Raw genomic sequence first — 22,352 nt, 5'->3', positions numbered from 1 at the left:
TATGATATAATTATCAATATTTGTCGGATCTAACTTATTAGTCATTGATCATTGAGAACACTCGTTTTATATCTAGAATATTATCGCTAATAAAATATGTGTTCGATTTTATTGATATCTTCTACAAAATTGTACTTCAAACCGGTATTATTATTAATAGTCAGTGAAGTAAATTATTGTGCCTTTCAAAAATAAAATAAATTATCGTTAAAGTTTATAAACAAACAGACGTAAGTAGATAACTCTCTATATAGTCTTATAATATTTTATATTTCATAACATGAAATGAAAGAAAAAATAGACAAATAAAAATACCTGCATAAATAAATTAATCATATTTATCTTTAATTGAAGAAACTATTTCCAGTTGATTTAAAAATTTACCTTTCACATGAGCCACCGGGCCCGGATATTGGCAATATTACCTCGCTTACATTCGCTTGGTCATCGATATATTCCTAGAGAAAGTGAAAATCAGGAACTACCTTGTCTGCAGCGCACAGTACTCTTTCACGTGATATTATATTATACATATACTGGATATGATATCACATAGACGAGAAAACATAAAGGTAAAATAAATACGGTCTCGTGCGTCTCGTGAAATGTCATGGCCGCGACCATTCGCCTACTCAACTTAGCGGTGATACTATGAGCTGTAATTGAAGATTATGAAGAGAATAAGTAAAGAAGAAGAATGAAATTTTTTGTTTTGTTCTTTTGAAAAAATTTTTTTTATTAAAACGAAAATTGCACTTATAGTTTTTTGAAAATGAAATTTTTTTTTGCAATCAGATTTTTAATAAAAAAAATTCTAAATTTCGGCTAACTTAATTTTCATAAGAAGATAATATTTAAGTTAGTTGACGTTTTTTATTTTTTTATTTTTCTTCATTTATTGAATTATAACTAAAAAAATATTTTTAAAAAATTACATTTTTAATTTTTCAAGTTTTTTAAAAATGAAAATTTTTTGTTACTTTTTTGGAATAATTTCTTTAATGAAAAATACTAAAAATTTTTAAATGTCGGCTTGCTTAATTTTTCTCTAAAGAAGATTAACTCTTTCATAAAAACATCCACGCATTATATCAAGGTATCAATAATAAATTATTACATTAATAATCGGTAATCGATATTAATAGTTTATAATATATTAATAAAATTATAATATATATCTCATTATATTGTATTATAAATACAATAAATTGACTCTATTTTTATTCTATCATATTGTGAAATGTCATAGATAAAATATGCCAACTTTCTTATTGTCATTTTATTCATGGTTCTATAACATGATATGTCGACGCTCCCAGCAAGTGCTCTTTAACACTTTAACCCAAAGTACGTAGTTATTTTCTACCTACCTAGGATGAATGTTGTTATATTATTCAGTATGTAAATTAGAAGGCAAATATTATTAACTTTTTTTTTGTTTTCCTTATTCAACAGTTATACTTTTATGTAATATTACATCATCAGACAATTTATTAAATTTTTTTGAATATTTAATCAATAATATTTTATTTTTTATTATAAATTGTGACACTAAAATTAGCAGACGTCTGACAATTTTATGATTTTTACTAAAAATTAATTATAAAAAAAAAAAAACGCTCTTAAAAATTAGCTCTTAAAAATTTTTTTAATTTTTAGGTGTGGAATTTTTTTATTAAAATTTTTCCATAATAATTCAGAAGTTATAAAAATCAAAAATATTAACAGATGTATTTTAATTTTAGTATCATACTACAGTTAGCCGACGTTTTAAATTTTTAATTTATTAAATTACAATTAAAAAATTGCATTTTTAGTTTTTCAAGTTTTTTTTACAAATGAAAATTTTTTTTTATTATTTTGTAATAATTTTATCAATAAAAAAAATTTTTTTAATTTTAAATGTCGGCTAACTTAATTTCAGAATATTTAATATTCATTAATATTTTATTTTTTATTTTAAATTGTGACACTAAAATCAGCAGACGTCTGACAATTTTAGTGATTTTTAATAAAAATTAATTATCAAAAAAAAAAAAACATTCTTAAAAATTAGCTTTTTTAAATTTTTTAAATTTTTAGGTGTGGAATTTTTTTATTAAAATTTTTTCATATCAATTTAGAAATGATAAAAATCCAAAAAATTAATAGATGTCTTTTAATTTCAATCTCATACTCAAGTTAGCCGACTTTTTAAATTTTTAATTTATTAAATTACAACTAAAAAACATTTTTAAAAAATTGCATTTTTAGTTTTTCAAGTTTTTTTTACAAATAAAATTTTTTTTTTATTACTATTATTTTATAAGAATTATTATTTTATAAGAAGTCAATAAACAAATTGTTAATCCCTCAAAGAATTTAATTGCATAGTATTTAAAAAAAAATTTCATTATATGTGTATACCGTTCCATTGCGCTGCGCAGATAATAGATGTGTAGATGCAAACGCAAGAGAAGTAAATAAATATAAATAAAAGAAGAGATGGCTAGTACGTAGGCGTAAAGCTTTCCTCCTCACATGTAATGGTTTATGGCACGTCAGTAGCCCGAGGGTTTATTTTATTTTTATATTATTTAGCTTTTTTTTAGTTAAGATATATCTGTTGAGATCTTGGGCTTGTTATTTAGCCAATCTCGATGCTGAGTAATGACATTCTGATGATTGACTCAATGAATTGACACTGAGAATCAACACATCTCTTTTATTGAATGAAATGTGCAATTAAAATCAAAATTTATTATTTCGTCTGTGTTTAATGATGATTAATTATTTTTATTGTTAATCGTAAATTACTTGTAATAAAGTAATAATCTATTGATCGAGACCTTTGTGCTCTCAAGGCTGGCTTAAGTGTTATTTGAGTTTGAGAGAGTTCCCAGTAATAATAATTCTGGGACAAAACCTATAATTAAAATTCCTTAAGTCACTCTTGGGAAATTTCTACGGTGAAATTCAACATCTCGGTCATCCAATTGCTTTGACACTCGAGTGAAAAATTTCTAATAGATATTTCCTGCTATCAAACGCGCTATGATAAATAAATACACACATCAACCATACTAATACTTTCGATTATTAAATAAGATAATTATCAGTCTATTAATTTCCACATTCATTTTTTACAAACTTACAATATTTATTATTAGATTCTTGATGTGAAATCGTGTTTTATCAAGGCGTGGTGTATTGACAAGAAGGTTCATCGTCTTTGTTTATTTTCATTTTTATATTCTTATTATTCTCATTCTTTTTCACTCACAGCATGTATAACTATTCCGATATACATAATGCATTGACAAAGCAGACGTGAACAGGATTAAGAGAATCCGATACTGTATATTTTTACTTTTTCTTTTATTTTATTACTGTAAGCAATTCACCCATGAAATATTTTTATCTTTTTCGCTTTCTTTGCGTCCAAACAAAATTTTATTTAAATTATATTCTTCTTTTAAAATTCTTCGAATAAATTATTTTTCATCAGAATCGAATATACACTGAGAAAAAAAAATACTTTTGCTCAATTAATAATTTCTTAGCTCAAGAAATTCGCTGGCGATCAAATATTCTATTATTATTTTTATTATTTATTAGTACCAGTAGTACAGTTTGCTGTTAACAAAACTCTTACATTTTTCTCTTAAATCTAATAAATTTTTAAAAGACAACATTAAGGTGGCGCAAAAAAACCGACTATTTTTTTTTTTGAGTCTCGAGTGAAAAAATGTCAGTTATTGATGTTTTAAGAGCCCTCTCCAAAAAACAGCTCAAAAAAAATTTTTAAGAGGTCACTCCAAATTTTTTTAAATTTCAAAAATCGTCAAAAATCGAAACTTTTTTTTTTTTTAATTTTTTTTCTCGTTACGTCATAATTTTATAGACCAAAATAAAATAAGTTCCTGAAAGTTTCAATTCAAAATTCAAATTTTTAAAGGTCGCTCATAATTTTTTTTAAAATTCAGAGTCAAAAAATTCTAATCCAATTAAATAGTCACTAATAAATTAAAAAAAAATTATGAGCAACCTTTCAAAATTTAAATTTTGAACTGAAATTCTCAGGAACTTATTTTTTTTAGTCTATAAAACTATACCGTAACGAGAAAAAAATTAAAAAAAAAAAATTCGATTTTTGAAATTTAACAAAATTTGGAGCGACCTCTTAAAAATTTTTTTTAAGCTATCCTTTGGAGAGAGCTCTTAAAACATTAAAAACTAACATTTTTTGGCTGTGTTACAGGTCTACTCATAAAATCTCTATTCACAGCCATCAACGACATCTGCACTCAATTACATTTTTATTCAAAATCATCTTCATTTAGTCACAACTTTATTCATTTAAATCTTTACTCTGATTCAACTTTATTCAATATTATTTGTCTTCAGGTAGAACTTTAATCAGTTACAACCTTACTCAAATTCAACAGTAGTCAATTACAACTTTGCTCAGTTTCAATTGTATTCATTTTCAAGTCTACTCACTGCATTTTTAACTCAGTTACATCTCTATTCACAAAAAATTTATTCACTTACATTTGAAATCATTTACAACTGTACTCACGTTCATCTCTACTCACAAATTTATGGTTAATTAATAATGTAAAAATTCGTGAGTACAGTTGTAAATGATTACAAATGTAAGTGAATAAATTTTTTGTGAATAGAGATGTAACTGAGTTAAAAATTCAGTGAATAGACTTGAAAATGAATACAATTGAAACTGAACAAAGTTGTAATTGACTACTGTTGAATTTGAGTAAGGTTGTAACTGATTAAAGTTCTACCTGAAGACAAATAATATTGAATAAAGTTGAATCAGAGTAAAGATTTAAATGAATAAAGTTGTGACTGAATGAAGATGATTTTGAATAAAAATGTAATTGAGTGCAGATGTCGTTGATGGCTGTGAGTAGAGATTTTATGAGTAGACCTGTAACACAGCCACATTTTTTCACTCGAGACTCAAAAAAAAAAAAAAATAAATATATTCTATTATTATTAATTATTAATTCCTGAAGAGAAGAACATGAATATTTTATCTTTGGATAATAGATAAACAAAAAAATAGCTTTATTTAAATTAAGTAAAAATTATTTCAATCAATTTAACAATTTCTTCAGCTAAGAATATATATTCTTGAAAATTTTCAAGAACATAAATTCTTGTATCAAGAAAATTTTCTAAATAAAAATATTTTTTTTTTTCAGTGTAGCTTAATAATAATATAAGCCTGTTAAATAAATTTCAGACTTAAATTGTAACATATAAGTAATATAAATCGTCTTATAATTAAAAAAAAAAAAAAAAAAATATTCCATGACTTAAGTAATTTATTCCGATATTTTTTTGAGCGAATAAATAATCGTAACAGTTGAATAATTATTATAATTTATTAGCCGCGCAAAAAGTCTCAGTAGTTCGATATGTTCGATTACTCTTTGTGTGTACTATAATAATAATCTTCTTTCTTCATGCTCCTTATATTACATCTAATGTTATACAAGAACCAGACATCATTTATGATAGCCCTGTAATGCTGTACACATTTTATTTTGCACATTAATTCTTATATATACATCTTGCCATTACATCATGATGAAACTTTCTACAAGCTTTTTCACATTCGTGTGAGCACACACACATATATATTTATATAAATATGTATTATTAATGTATATATAGTACCCATGACAAAAAGTCATCCTCAGCGTTAAATCATACCGGATGAAGTGGAATCTTAAAAGCAGACACGAGCAACTTTGTGCACATCGCATCGTTGCAATACTTGTATTAACGTTGTTAAATATATCTGAATTTTTATTCTCATATATTTTTATTATTACCTCAACAAAACAACTTCCACCATTTGTCTTAAAGTCATCGCTTTTTATCCTTCTCGTCATAACTTTTTTTAAATACAAGCATTTATGTCAAAACATATTCATCTAAAGCCTAATTAATCTTTTAGATTGTTTTTGACAGCGTAATCTCTCTTTAAGCTACTTAATCAGTCTATCATCGCTCAACTACCAGACAATTTTTTCCCACCGGTATCTCAAGAATAAGCTAAAAATATTTACCGATAATTATTCGATAAACTTTCATTCCCGCAAACTGGTGATTTTTTAAGACAGTAGCACGTGATTATGGAATCACTTGGATAAATAATCATTATTTTTAGTCCTTTCGTTGACATTTTGTTATCAAAATCCCACCATCAAGGATTCGTTCCTCAGTAGCTTATGTTGAGAAATCCACAACAAGAGGCTGCGCAGTATATTAAATCAACTAAGCCCATCAGATGTATTTACGATCCTCAGCTACTTGTGGTTGCAAAGCCTTAATAAAATAAAGAGATAAAACTTAAAAAATTTAGTCTTTAAAATTGATCGCAGATAATTTTTTTTTTTTTTTTTTAAAGTAAATTTGTCGATTAAAAAAAACATATTTTTTATAAAATAATATTAATAATAATATACAACTTCTGTTGCAATAAAACAATAATGGCAAAACGAATCCAAAGGTAAAATTTCATTAAATCTGTCTGAGAAAGTAGGTAATTTTTGGCCTAGACTGATGGTAAGGTATGCAAATTAAAATTTATTGAATAAGGTTTCATTTTCTGAATCCGCTTGACGAGCTGAGTCGAAATATAGCAAAATTTTTCAAAAGTTCCATCATGAGAACCAATGCAATAGTTAGATTTCTATAAAATCTACTAAAAAATATTGATTACTCACAAGATAATCTAATGCATTAAAATAGTTTCTTGTTTTTATTGATACATATTTATACACTATACATACCTGCTGCTCTGCATAACAAAATACGAGTCAGTAAGTCGCACGCATAGCAAGACAATTCACAATTTATAACAAAAGGTATAATGAAATGAGCGTAAGAAAAGTGAGTCATGACCCGACCGATATAGCACCTTGCATTGTTTTTAAATGTTTACTCGCCGGTCCATGACACCCTACTAATCTATGATTATGATTAATTATGCATTCACACCTTAACCCAGTAGATCTGGAGCTAGAGATGACACCCAGAAAAATAAATGAATAATTAACGCTAATAAATAAGTGTTTTATAATTGGATATTATTCATGAGAAAATATTCCTTATAAATTACGAATAATATAATATAATGTGGTGTTGTAATGAATGTTTCGAGACTCACCAACGTGATAATAATATCATACGCTCCAAGCGGGTAATAATATAAGAAGTAAGAAGGATAGGAAGAACTTACGAGCACGTGATCCTGGGTCCATGGATATGGAATGGCATCTTTGAGAAAGATATAATAGACGGTGTGTTAATATCATCTGTCAGTTTTGTCCGTTGCTTTAATTAGATATCAGTATGCATCATTATCTTCGACTGCAATAGCTGTAATATCGAAAAACGGTTTTATGTTATGTTTATACTATTGAACATTACAAGGAAACGTATAATATATAATATGAGTGTAAATATAAATAAAATATGTATAGCAACTTAGCTTAAGTTCAATGTCCCTCAATTTATTTCTATTTATTTATTTTTATATATTTTATTTTTTCTTCCTAGAATTACTATGACTTCCTGCGATATAACATGCACATCTAGCTGTTTTTATCGTCATCAAAATCAGCGTTTTACGATGAGGGCTCTTGATGATTTGAATTGAGTTTATGCACGAGAAAATTCACCTTTGCTTGCGCTTGATGAACATCTGAAGGCTTAGCTTAGCTTCTAGAGATGATTGTAACTTGGAGCATTTATTTCTTCACATCAAACCATCAAACTCGTGTTACTATTTTAATAGTGGTAATAAAAATCTTTATATCATCACCATCAGCCTGCAGTGACCGTTATAAATTAATCCCCTGTAATATAATAAAGAAATTAGCATCTTTATTGTGTTGGTTAGTAAAATAGTAAACGACGGTCATTCCAGGGTGTTCTAAAATAGTCAGCCGGCATAAATCATCGGCTAAGAGGCGTTACAGGTCAATAGTGACAAGATTAATGTCGCTCTATTTAAGTCGATTGCGTGCTGTGAATTATGCCTAAGAAAGAGAAAGACTGTACGTATTATTTGTATTTATAATATTATAAAAGACGATGAACCAGTACTTTCACAAACTCCAATTGGAATTTGCGCAACTCACCTCTTTACAGGTGGTCCATCCGCTGTAAATTATTTTCTGATCATCGACATGTGTACCAGCTCGACTTGTTAAGCTGACCACTTTGAGATACAAGTGTGTTTTTGTAGTTTTGCGCTTCTTATATAAAAATAATTACAACTAAAGTTCTTTCATTTTTTTTTTTTTTTTTTTTTTTCAATGAAATTACTTTTACTGTCATAACATGTCAATTTCAACTCACTATCATTTATAATAATGGCAATGACATTTACATTTTCTAATCACACTTTTATGAGATTACATTAAGTATAAAAAAAAAAAATTACCAGGCTAAAATAATTAACTTACATTTATATTAGATTAAATTTACAAGTATTTCAACAAATACGTTTATAAAATTACTGTGAGTTTACCAAAGTGTGTCAAATTATTATAACAATAATAATAATAATAATAAAAAAAGAATTTACCATAAATGTTCATGAGTATGAAAATTTAGTGGTTAAAATTCTTCTGTACATTTTTATACTGTAAAATTAAAAATATGCAATTTTATTACGTAAATATCTAAAATAAATTATACTGAAATTAACAGACATTTGTAAATTTTTTCGATTATTGCAGCTAAATTTTTATAAAAAAATTTAATAAAAATAAAAGGAATTTTTGAATTCTGGAAAAAATTTTTAAGTTATGAAAAATTCATATTAATAATAATTTAATAAATTTATAATAATTTTAGTGAAATAATATGAATTTTTCATAACTTTAAAATTTTTTTCGATAACCAAAAATTCCAGATATAAAAATAAAAAAAATTACAAGTGTAAATTTAAAAAAAATTTTTTTAATTGATTTGTTATAAAAATAAAAATGACAATAAAGTTAGCCGACATCTAAAAATTTTTAGAATTTTTTTTATTGAAAAAATTATTACAAAAAATTTTTTTTTTTAATTTCATTTGTAAAAAATTTGAAAAACTGTAAGTGCAATTGAAAAAAAATATATTTTAGTTCTAATTTAATAAGTTAAGCAAAATCAAAAAAATAAAAAATGTCGGCTAACTTCATTATTATAAAATAAAAAAAATTGATTTGTAATTTTATTACACTATGAATCAAACAATAAATATTAAATAAATTTATCATCAATCTTAAATACATATAAATTAACTTACAAAGTAAGTCGTCTTACTTTATTTCTCAGTCAAAATTTATCAATCAGATAAATTGATAATTTTAATATCATCAAATACATTAAAAAAAACAACAAAAAGTAAGTAACCCTAGTCGAGGGAGGCCAGAAATCAGTTCACCAGAGACAGAACACCTCTGTTCATCCCAATAATTTGCAGAATCCTTTTTAACTTACGCTGCAGTTAAAAACTCCTACATCATCCTCCCGTTACAATCTCAAAATAAATGAATTACTAATTAAATTAATAATAAAAAAAATAAATTGACAAAACATCCTGAATGATCAGAAACTCTCTAATATAAGTAAAGAGCATCAGCGCTGATGGCAAGGTGTGGCGAGAGCTTACTCTCCTCTTCGTTTCACGTTTCTCGGTTCCCCTCGCCCCACTCGTGTAACTCGTCGAGCTCGAACTGTCCTTCTCGGTTCCCTTTCCTCACCAACTAAGTCCCTCTCCAGCTCGTCTGCACAACCAGCTAGCCCCTTCTCCTGGACGGCAGGCAACAAGCAACAAGCAACAAGCAACAAGCAACAAGCAATCCAGCCGTAAGTTCGTCGGTCGGTTGGTCCTGTGGTCCATTGCGGTGTTTCGCGCCGCGCAGTTGACACGTCGTGTGTTTAATACCTTTTACCAGTTCTGTGTGATGATAATAATATTGTTATTATTTTATAAATAGTTCCAACAATAGTAAGTTAACAATGTTTTGGATTATTTTAAAATAACAATGCTAACCTATAAAGTGCAATGAACCGGTGATATTTAAAATAATACCAGTAGAGATTCGTGTCAGTGAATCCAAGTGTGTTAAACAAGGTGGATTTTTTTTAAATTTATACAATACAACTACTTCATCTCCTTTATTTTTATAACTCCTACCTCTTCTTCTTCTTCTTCTTCTTCTTTTACTTTTCCTGAGTCATCCGAGTTATATATTCTTCCTGAGCGTTTTGTTATACACCCGTCTACGTCGTATCGTATAGTAGCAGTTGAGTGTAGTAGCAGTATTCACAATCGGGTGATGGTTTAGTTGCTTTCTTCAGGATCCTTCACTGACTGTCTCTGTTACTCTTTCACTGCGTAGTTAAAGTTTAGAGCGAACCATAAACCGTATTATTATTTACCAGAGAGACGAACGAGAGTAGAGACGCGCATTCTCTGGGCATTAAGGTGAGTTGCGTGCTTACTTCTACTTCTTCTTCTTCTTCTTCTTCTTATTCTTATTCTTCTTTTGGTTATTTTGCTTCTTAAATCTTTACTTGCTTTTATTTTATTCATCTTCTTCTTGGTATAATACTCTTCTTCCTTATACTTAAACTTTTATTCTCCCGAGCAATCTACCGGGTTGTCTTGATGAAATTTATCTGAGCAGAGAAATTTCCCAACAAACTGATGTTGTGAGCCTCGAATAGAACCGGGATGTAATTTTTGAGGTAAATTAGTTGAAAGTAACAAAACCAACAAGCTCGGTTTCACTCGGTACTAAGATACTAAGATACTTCTCAGTGGTGTGTTGCTCCTCACAAAAGAAGCATCACACAGAGCCAATTGCTCTCGACTGAAGGCTGATCGGTGGGAACCCGGTGATTCGCAGGAGATGGATTACGTGGAAACGGGTTTAAGTATCTAAGTAATTGAGGAAGTCGAGTGATGCACGAAGTACCCGAAGCTACACAGGACGATCAGCTTTTGCTTTAAGAATCAACCGCTTTGCTTTACCTGCACTACATACTCCTCAAGAGGAAATAAAACCCCCGGTACTATGTGTAGTCAAGTGCATTACTTCCAACAAATACAAGAACAACCTTTTATTTTACTGACAGCGGCTAAAGACTCGACATACTCCAATCCACTCGGATTAGGACTTTGACAGCTAAACTATCTTACTTTACCATGTACGACAGTCCCTATAGTGGTATCTTGGACTTGAGCATTATAAATTACAGAAAAAAAAAGAAAAAATATTATTTTATAGTCTGCTAAAGTTTTGATACTTAAATCAGCTGAAATCTGACAGTTTTTTTTTATTTTATAATTTAATTATTTATTTATTAATCAACATACGCTTATGGGCAACATATATCAATAATAAAAATAGGTAGCCGACATTTCAAAATTTTTAGAAATTTTTTATTGAAAAAATTTCAATTAAACAATTAAAAAAAAAAATTTCACATATAAAAAAGTTGAAAAACTATAAGTCCAATTTTTTACAAATATCTTTTTAGTTGTAATTTAATTAATAAAAAAAAATAAAAAATTTTTAGGCGTCTGCTAACTTTAGTGTTATTAGCAGATACTCGATAATTTTAAAAATTTTTGTAACAAATAAATTATAGCAAAAAAAAATTGACAAGTAGAAATTTTAAAAATTAAAAAATGCAATTTTTTTTAAATAATTTTTTAGAACAAATTTGTTTGTTAAAAACATTTAAATGACAGCTAACTTTAGTGTCAAATATCAATTAAATAACATTAATTTAAGAAAATTAATTAGAATTTAATTGAAGAAAAGAAAAACAGAGAAAAACTCTGTGTGAAAAAATTATGATAAAAAAAAATATTTTTTTAAATTAACATAATTTTTTTTAATTTGGAATTTTTTTACTTAATTTATTTTACAATATTTTAATTGTTATAAAAATCTAAAAAAATAATATTAAAGTTAATTTTTTATCAATTTTTGTTCTGTGAAATTTATATTTTTAAAAATTAAAAATATTTAGTAATTATTTAATCTATTTTGGTAGTTTCATAATCCAATACTGGTTATTATTTATTTAAAAAAAAATTAAATACTGCATAATTAATTTATTGCCAATGGATAACTTTTAATTTTAAAATATTCAAAATAAGTGGTAATATTACTTGATTAATGTCTTGAGAAGATACAGGATCGAGGTGTCAGATTCAATCCATCTTAACGCTAAATAATGATCAATTGAACCTGATATCTTCTCCATGAATTTATTACATAATTTAAATACCTAAATTGAATGAAAATTATGCTATTGTTATGTATATTTAAATAATTAAATCAAAATGCAATATAAATTTTTTAAAGAAAAAAATTTTAAATTTCCGGGACTATTCAGCTGAAAAAAAAAAATGTAATTAAATATTAAAACTGTAAAATAGTTTTTTCTTCTCTTAAAGTGCACTGTGTTGATGAACTCTTTTACGTAACAACGATCTTGGAGCCGGTTGCGGTTGAAATTCAGCCGCGTTATTTTATTTTATTAATATTCCTCAGCAATCTGTCAATATATTATTCAATTTTTTAGTAAAATAAATTATAATTAATGAATAAAAATAAATATAAATGATAGTTAGTGAGGTTGATTGACCTTGTACTGAATTAGCAAATTGTACGGTAGCATGAGGGGGTTTCAACTTGGATAACTCTGCTCGGTATTGAAGATTACTGATGGTACAATGATATCTGAATTTAGTTTGTTACAGCTGAGCGATGGCCTTGCGGCTTCGCAGTAGCAAAGATGTCAAGAAAAGCTCATACTATGTATGGTATTTGGGAGCGAGGGAGGCCAAAGGCGTGGATGCTATGCCAGGTGCCATAGCATATCTTCTCGAGCGTGAAAGACTCCAAGAACCTTTCAAGGTCACACTGCAGGTAAGAGATCCTTAGAGAAAGACTCTACTGGGGTACTACTATTTTTGCGTCAGTGGTGACGCTGCTGGTGCTGGTACTGCTGAGGAACCTGTTTTTTTATTGTTATGCCTTTTTATCCCAAACAGGATAATTTTAAATTAGTATATTGACAGTAAAATACGCATTATACGAGCGTATTAATGTTTCTTCTTATCTTCGGGCTAAAATTAGTGACACTAAATTTTTTTAACTAAAATTTTAAATTGCACTGAAATTGGCAAACATTTCACCATGTTTGGATTTTATTTTATAAATAAATTTCTTCTAAAATTTTTTTTTTAAATTGCACATAGTTTTATTTCATTTCTTCACATGAAATTTTTTTTTGTCATAAATAATTTTTTTAAAAAATCCTAAAAATTATTAAATGTTCTCCAATTTCAGTTTAATAATTGAAATTTATTATTTTGAAATTAAGAGACATTTAATAATTTTTTTAAATTTCATAAAAAATAAATTGTTGCAATAAACAATTATTTTTGACAATTTCAACATGTGGATTTTTTTTTTTTTAATTATTTATTGTCATAATTTTTTTTTTTAATGAAATTCTAAACAATTATTAAATGTCTCTCAATTTTAGAATCATAAATTTTAATTATTATACTGAAAGTAAAAAAATCTGATAATTTTTAAGATTTTTTTAACAAATGAAAAAAAAATTTCCACGCGAAGAAATAAAAAGCAATTTAAAAACAATTTTTTAAAAATAATTTATTACTTGTTAAAAAAATCCAAAAATTAATGATAGTAATTTATTATTTTTTTATTACTACTAAATTTTATTAAAAAAATAATATCTGCAATATTTATTTAATCTTCTTAAGAAAAGAGGGTGCAATAAAAATGAGGAATAAAATTGCTACTGAATTACAACTCTTAAAAAAAAAAAATAGTTATTCTTAGTCTGTCATAATTACCCATGAATTCCATCAGCGTCAGCATCACCGTGGTCGCTCGTCCTTTCTCGACTTAACAAATCGTGAAAAATATATTTGTCTCACTCTCATTCTCAGAAAATAATACTTTAATCCGAAAGTATAAAATGTAGGTAATGGCAGTAAATTATATTTATAAAAATTAGGTTATCTAGTGTGACGAGAATTAAACAATAAATAAAATAAAATAAAGGATTAAAATGTATTTTCATTAGTCATAGGATTCATCAGCGGTGAAAGGAGAAATTGTTAGCGTAATTTATAAACTGGCTGAAAATAAAAATTTATCAACAAGTTTATTGCTGGCTCTGTCTTAATACACACAAGCAGTGTCCATTAATAAGTATTGTGTGAGTTATAAAATAAAGTTATGCACGTGCAAGAAAATAGCTTGGTGGAGAACGAGCGAGCATTGGAATCTGGAAAAGGAGATAGTGGCCCGATTTAAGCGAATTGCTTCAGCTACGACCGCGTTTACACTGCAGTAAACCTCTTTAGAGCAATATCGTGTAGGAGCAAGTACTTTTCTGAGTGTCAATGTGTAAAAGCAAGCATTTATGAGCACATGTGCATGCCAAGTGTAATTCGAAAGCACAATGTGACTGACAAAGCATAATAAACTCCTTACTCATTACTTCCATCAATATTATTATCATTATCTTTAGTATTATTGATGTTATTGCTAATAGTTACTATCAACTATCGGCTATCAACTAGATAGACGCCGTCAAAGTTAACGGACAGGTGAAGGAAGTCGGAATGACAGAACTTTCGCCAACCGATTGTGTCACCTGATTATTTGCTAATTCATCCATTTATTTGCACTCTCACATCAGATAAGGGTTGATTACGTTCGTGGGAATCCCCAACGAAATACCAAAACAATCACACACAATAATAGTAGCAATAGTATTATTATATGAATGATAGAATAGAGACTTGCGAAAAGTCCAGGACAAATATAGACCTGGACTAAAAAGAAAAGAGAAATGCGTGGCTAAGTTGACCAGAAGATTGCAAGAAAGCAATAGCTTGATTGAATTACATTATAATTTCTCCTCGAGTCGTCGATCAACGTAATCGCCAAGGTAAACTGCACGCATACTTAAGCATCCATAAACTTTGAGGATTTACACTCCAGATCGTCTTTAGATCACTCTCAAGTTCAGTTACTAGGACTTTGAATAATTTAAAATAAAATTATCAATAAATTGACGTTAATTTTTATTTTCAGATCTAAAAAAAAAAGACCATTCGGCAGCCGAAATGGAAATAGATTTCTTGAATAAAAAAAAAACTTATTTTTTATAAAATAATATTAATAATAATATACAACTTGTGTTACAATAAAACAATGACATCAAAATGAATGCAAAATGGAAGTAGATTTCATTTCATTACTTATTAATCAAAATTGAAATTAGATTTTAACGTATGATTTTTATTGTAGTCATTACAATAAAAGTTTACACAGTAATTACTTTACCGATTAAGCTCATCTTCGAACTTGACTTCGGTATCTATTTGTAGATCCTGCAATATTTATCATGAAAAAATTTCTCAGCTAAAAATTCTTCTAACAAAAATTTCTCATATCAATCATTTTTCATCCCTAAAATTTCACATATCAATAATTTCTCATCCCTAAAATCCCTGAATAAAAAAAAAGTATTGAAAAGAATTGGATTGACTAGAAAACCAATTCTTTTCAATACTTTTTCCTTTGTCTTAATACTTTTTTTTAATCAGGGATTTTTCATAGCAATATTTTGTCAAACACTATAAATTAAACATGGTTTTTGTGTGTGTTTATTCGACATTAGACCTACACAAACGCAGGTAATCGTTTTGCGCCTTTTTAACATGGTTTTTGTGTGTGTTTATCAACATTTATGATTGTCAAAAATTGACAGTACAAAGCCTATAAGGAAATTAAACATGAGATAAATTACAAAATAATAAATTTTGTCCTTGAGAAATTTTCCCAATAAGAAATTTTCTACTTGAGAAATTTTACTAGATAAATTACGTAATGAGAAATTATTGCTTGAAAAAAAAGGGGTGCTCGCCTTTTGAACCGTATGTATTTTCTAACTCAGCTGGTCGAGTTGTCAAAATACAGCAAAATTTTTTAAAATTTTCGTCATGAGGACCAATGCAATAATTAGATTTCTATCAAATCTACTAAAAATGAAACAATTATTAATGAAATATATTTAACAACCCAGCGAGCAACGCACACCTAGAAAGTATACAGGATGGTATCAAGGTATCGAGGTACACGCATATAATCTAAAAAAGGAAACTATAGAGTAATAGATCAGACTTGTCTACGGTTTAGAATCCTGAGAATAGCTTTCCGCAATCTGATGGCAAAATCGTCTCGGCTCTCCGGTACAGATTATTGTTATTATCATTATATGCCAACTCGAATCCTTGGAGCTGGATGTAAATGTAAATGTTTATAATGGTCTACGTAATTGCGTAATTGTAATTGCATATTATCCAGCAGTAAGACCGAGGAAAAGGAATAAAACGACAATGCTGGAGTGAGGAACGTCGTTATTTGAGAAAGTTTAGATGGATAATCATCTATTGCTGGAGTAGTGGCTGCTGTTTGTTATATTTTCCAACTACATACGAGGAAGAGAGAGGTGACGAGATCTTTGTCTTTATAGACAAAGTCTATGGACATGTCGCATCTATATTTATTCGATGAAAGATCTAGCTAAATGATGATGATGAGAACCGCGTTTCTATTGTAGATAGTTAGTTGTAAACTCAATCAATTTCTTTCTTCCCGAGTAGAGGCTTTGTTTTCTTCCCGGTGATCTTTAGAATTAAAAATAGCTGGTTTAAGTTATTAGATTATTTAAAAGATTCATGATTTTTATTTGATTTTTCCTTTCTCCAAAGTATTCTAATGCCAATAACCTCGATCACCGCTGTGAAAACTCGTAGCTTCCGGGATATAAGTCATTGGTTGGAGATAACGGTGATGCCGATGACGCTTGCGCGCACAATGAGTCGCTGGTCTATCTGTATAGCAAGTCGGTTAGGTGTACTGAGCCCATCATCGGTCACGAGTTGCTTTTATATATAGCACACCGTCTTTGTATCGGTGAATTACGACACAGTCAGTTTTATTTTAAAATATATTTAAGATCAAGAAGAAGAAAAATTATTATTGAGAAATATGCGAATTAAAGATCGGATGAGCGTTTCTGTTCGTGCCTACGTTATAAACCGCCTACCGATTGATTATTATTGGATGATAGCAGGAGTTCGATCTTTACTAATATTACTTATAGATCCAAGATCCAATCCTATACTTCTACTTGCTTACATACATAATATTTATTATATATCTCTGTAGATACTTACAGGCCGGCGTTAAACCGAAGTGTGCAATGAATGAGAAAATAATCGTTTGTATCCGAGCTCTATTATGTGCCGTGTGATACTTACACACTTAAATCACGATGAATAGATAAAATTAATACGTACCATGACTTGGTAAGAATGCACATGAATGTATGGGTTGTAAGGTATAATATAATAATGTTGTGATGATGATAATTTAATATAAATGAATTAGGATTTATTAATCGTTAACTTATGGACAATTGTTGTGCCAACAGGTCAGCAGCAAAGGCCTCAAAATCATTCAGACAGTACATCCAGGTATGTCGTCGAGGTCTGCTGTGAAACATCTTGTGCCAGGTCACGCTGTTCTTGCAGCTGTACAACGGGAGGACGTTGTTGCTGCTACTCTTCTTCTTCCCAATCCAGCTACTAACAATCCTGTTCACGTTCACGCCTATAGGTTTGTACTTATTCTTTTATTTACACCGACAGGCCAGCATGATTAAGTCATTCGAGTTGCTTTGGTATTTTGAGGTATTCTTTTTTTTAATAATTGGGGACATTAGAGCCCAGCTAATCTTTTTCGGGGAAGTAAATAATTTTAATCTACGAAGCAGTTGAGTAAAAAATTTTTTTGAAAAATTATAATTGAGGAATATTTAATTTTTTTTTAAATTAGTAATTTGGTAAAGAAATTATTATTTAGAAAAAAAATAGGGTAATTATTTACAAGTGGGGTCCACTTTATTTTTGGCCATATCTAAGTAAAAAATTAACATTTTTTAATTTTTTTTTATTTTGCTTATTTTTATAGCTCATTTATGATAAAAAATGTCGTGAAAGAAAAATAAAGAGTTCGATAGCTTTTTTGCCTTCAAAAGTTGGAAAAAAGTTTGGCTTTCATGTTTTTGGATAAAATTTCTATTTAATTTTTATTTGTATATTTTTTTTTCTGAAAAGTACATAAAAAAAGGAACAATTAAAAAAAAAAAGTTGAATATCACAATTTTCTAAAAAACTTATAAATTTTTTTGAAAATTTTTTAAAATTGTAATAATAAACTTTGTTTTTTTTTTTAATTGTTCATTTTTTTATGTATTTTTCAGAAAAAAATAAATCAAAAATTTCGTTAAAAAAAATCAAAATTAAAATGGTGACCCCACTTGTAAATAATTACCAAAAATATTTTCTATTTTCTAAAAAATTTTATAAATCAGAAAAAAATATTAACAATTTTTTTTTTTTTGAGATTTTTTTTTTTTTTACCATAAGTTTAAATAAGAAGAATTAAAGAAGCAAAATTATCGTAAAATTCAGATGCGCTTAAAAATTTATAAGCGTACCTACAATATTAAGACTCAATAATTGAATAAAATAAAATAGAATAAAAAATTGAGTAGGACAGGATATAAATGGTAGGCCAGAGTGTAACACATGGGAATACAATGGCACTGAGAGTAGAGTAACACAGAATTAATTAGACGTCAGAGGAATTGAGTAACTCAGGACACTATTGTATATAAAAAATATCCAGCTTAGAGTATAATACAAAACAATGAAGACAAGTGTTTCGATGTTTTATTTATTCGTTCCCGATTTTTTGCTTTACATATCTCAGAAGCAGTAAAATCGGAAATAGTCTTCCCGAAGCATCAAGAAAAATAATCTGCGCATAAACTGAAGAAGTTTAAATACAAATAATAATAGGTATTATTAAATGATTATTGTTTGCTGTAAAAAAAGATCGGCTCGGCTTGATCCTTCATCCCGGTTAATTTTCATTACTTGAAGCCAATTTAAGAATAATAAACCGCGACTTAATTTCCGAATAGCCGTGAAGAATTATAAAATCCATGAGAGTATAACCAGAACCTTTTATAGTTAATATTTAATATTACTTTCCGCTGTTATCTCAACTCTTTAGCAGCGTGCATGCGCCCGTCAGTGTTATACAAATGAAGGCCATTCAGTTCTCCATCTCTCAGATATTAAATATGTTGCGCATTATCCTAGTGCTCGTTATACGACCTCGCCTACGTTGTTAATTAACGATTTTCACGATTTATAACGGTGTTTTATCCTTCCGCCGTGTTCCAGTGGCTGTTGATGTTGATGGCGATGCCAATGGTGCCGGGGAGACTTATAGAACATATCATCTAATCGCAATTTCAATAACTTCTAGCTTCCAGCGTTACATACCTGAATATCAACACCAACGCATTATCATGTTCGCAAGCTCTATACGCTTTAAGTCGCGTTATTTCTCACACTCTGTACATCAGTCCTCGTGGATTTTTATTAAACTACCAGTTAGCGAGATATAAGACTGTAATGTAACATTTACAGTGTGGTGTGTCGTGTGTTTACACTCATACATCTTGATACTAACTTGGACCGCTTACAACTCACATATTACGGTGTATGTCTATTTAAAACGAGGAAATTGCGTCGGCAGTGTGCGAATTACTCCATTCACGGTTTACAATCTTATTTAAACCCGTTGGTTACTTATTTATTGTATTAATTCTTCTATACACCTGTATAACTATTTTATTTATGTTATTTGGTAATTTTCATAACGATTATTACCGCACAATTGACCTGTATGTTTAAAGATCCGTAACTAAAAAAATTCTTAATTCCATGCTATTAACACCATTCTTTTATTTAATCTAAAAACTAGTGCAAGTTGATTTTATATTATTATTATTTTTTATTATTATTATTATTATTTTTATTTATATCTATATTATTAAAAGAATAAGAAAAATTTTGTGTCCAGGATATTCATATGATAAAATCAGTTTTTTTAGTGAAATTTAGTGTCATTGCAAAGGTCTTGATTAAAATTTGTGCCTTTTCAAGGTTTCATATCAATCTCACCGATAGTTAATTTATTATAAGTATTTAGGCTGCATTCGAAAATGTTCTATCTCTAGATACATAATTAAGAAATGACCTTGTATCTTGTGAACTATTGACATTTTTAAAGATATAAGCGCACCCCGACATTACACTCATCGAGACGTTTCATTTGAGTACCCACATCAATTTTTCATATATTTTATATATTTATATATATATATTACATATATGTATATATGAAAAATATATCGAAATGCATGTGAGTACTCGAATGAAAGCTCTTGATGAGTGTAACATCAGGATGAGCTTATATCTATAAAAATGTTAATAGTTAAGAAATTACATTGAGTCTTGTCATCTAATGATATTTTTAAAGATATAAGCTCACCCTCACGCTACACTCATTGAGACCTTTCATTTAAGTACTCACATCAATTTTTCATATATTTTATATATTTATATATTACATATATGTATATATGAAAAATATATCAAAAATGCATGTGAGTACTCAAATGAAAGCTCTTGATGAGTGTAACATCGGGATGCGCTTATATCTTTAAAAATGTCAATATTTAAGAAAGTACAGTGCAATTGAACAAAAGTCATTATTTAACAAAGCAAAATTTTATTTATTTATTTTTCACATAGTGACTGCAATTGCTAGTTATTATTATATAAATTTTTTCTAAATTTCTTAATAAAAAAATATATAATTATACTAATTTTTTTTTAATTAAATTGCATAATTTATTTTATAAAAAAAATATTCTTTTTTTTTTAAATGTTAATAAAAAACAAAAAGAATTTGATTAATTAAAAAATTATTAATATTTCATTTATTTATTTAAAAATGCGTAGATGTGATTCTGTCGAAACAGCAGAACTTCTAGGCGGACAATTAAAAGCCCTTGCTTCAAATTCCGACAATTCTACAAAACTAAATGGATTTGACAATAGAATGCGAATTAACATAGGAAGTGATGGTCGTAGTACAAGAGAATCTGAGTCATCTGAAGGCAGCGGAGAACACCGGCATATTCCTGTTCAGACGGCAACTATTTATGAGTCACTGGCCGCTGAATTAAGAGCTAAATTAGGTATTTATTACACCAACAAACTGAGGATAAATTATTTTCTTTTTATTATGTATTTAATGTAAAATAATGAATTGTTTTTTAATTAAGGTAGAGGTAATTCAGGTGACAATGACGTAGGACCAATATTATTACCACCCCGGGACTACGACACAGTACACAGACACCGTGGAAATCTCGCGGGTATCGAATTCCGACGTTGTCTCAATCAAACGATCGTGGGTGGTAACACGGCGATCGATAGAGGCGGAACACGGAGTGCTGCCAGCAGTGGTATCGGCTCGGACAGTGCAGCTACTCCGCCTCCATATCAACCACATCATCCTCTGGGTCCACGACCTTCCAGGCCCTCCCGAGATACTTCTTCTGGTGAGTTATTCACCTGCCTTAAATAATACAATCTCGATAATTATCGCATTCATCATCTTGCATCCTACATCACCTCTCATCAACTATTTTATTTTATTTACTATTTATTTAAATCCTCAAATATTATTCTACCTACATACACAATATTTTACTTACATATTAGTATATAGTAAAGTATAATAATAATGAATTTAACGGTACTCTATCCCCGTCTTTTTTTTTTAACTAATTTTTTATTTAAATCTCTATTTTATACGCACCAAGTTGACCTTCAGATAAGATAAAACTGAATTAATAATGCGTGAAATCTAAAAAACAGCGTTAATTTAATGTCCCAAAAAATAGTTTGGGTTTTTAGTAATAATATGCCAGACAAGAAACATAAACACACTTTCTAAGTAAAGATATTTCTCGAATTAAAACATAAGTGTATAGCTAGTGGGAAATAAATTTGAATTTTTACGATGCTGTTAAATGTAAAAGAAATTGGCAATTTCTAATTTTAGCCCAAAAACCAAACAGGTAAGTAAGTCTAGTTGTATTTATTTAATCAGATAAATTTAAAAACTTTTAGGCTAATAAAAGTAGATCCAATTGCTTTTTTTAGGTAGATTTTTATAGAAATCTAACTATTGTAGCCGGTCTCATGTTGTAATTTTAGGAAAATTTTATCATAATATGTTTAATTTCATCGAGTAATGTCGAAAAATGGCATT

General features: G+C 28.4%; 1 protein-coding gene and 1 long non-coding RNA gene across 6 annotated transcripts in view; one reads left to right on the top strand and one right to left on the bottom strand.

The window, feature by feature from the left end:
• LOC123260502 overlaps positions 1-22,352 on the top strand; it is a 37,975-nt gene that overhangs the window by 1,210 nt on the left and 14,413 nt on the right. The window contains exons 1-5 of one of the 5 annotated variants that reach the window (XM_044721629.1): positions 45-230; positions 12,784-12,962; positions 17,581-17,765; positions 21,032-21,270; positions 21,358-21,636. In XM_044721629.1, the coding sequence (XP_044577564.1) occupies positions 12,801-12,962; positions 17,581-17,765; positions 21,032-21,270; positions 21,358-21,636 (865 nt within the window). In that variant the 5' untranslated portion in view covers positions 45-230; positions 12,784-12,800. Of the gene's footprint in view, positions 1-44; positions 231-9,882; positions 10,148-10,259; positions 10,502-12,783; positions 12,963-17,580; positions 17,766-21,031; positions 21,271-21,357; positions 21,637-22,352 lie in introns of those variants that run through there. The other 4 variants (XM_044721625.1, XM_044721624.1, XM_044721623.1 and 1 more) reach the window with 4 other exon arrangements.
• Positions 6,744-8,426, bottom strand: LOC123260504. Its single transcript, XR_006508468.1, has 3 exons — positions 8,160-8,426; positions 7,256-8,057; positions 6,744-7,035 (listed from the first exon to the last, which is right to left on the bottom strand). It is a non-coding gene; the product is annotated as an uncharacterized LOC123260504 (long non-coding RNA).

This window comes from Cotesia glomerata, linkage group LG3 (assembly GCF_020080835.1).
Source record: "Cotesia glomerata isolate CgM1 linkage group LG3, MPM_Cglom_v2.3, whole genome shotgun sequence".
Taxonomy (NCBI): domain Eukaryota; kingdom Metazoa; phylum Arthropoda; class Insecta; order Hymenoptera; family Braconidae; genus Cotesia; species Cotesia glomerata.
This window is presented reverse-complemented; position numbering and strand designations above follow the sequence as displayed.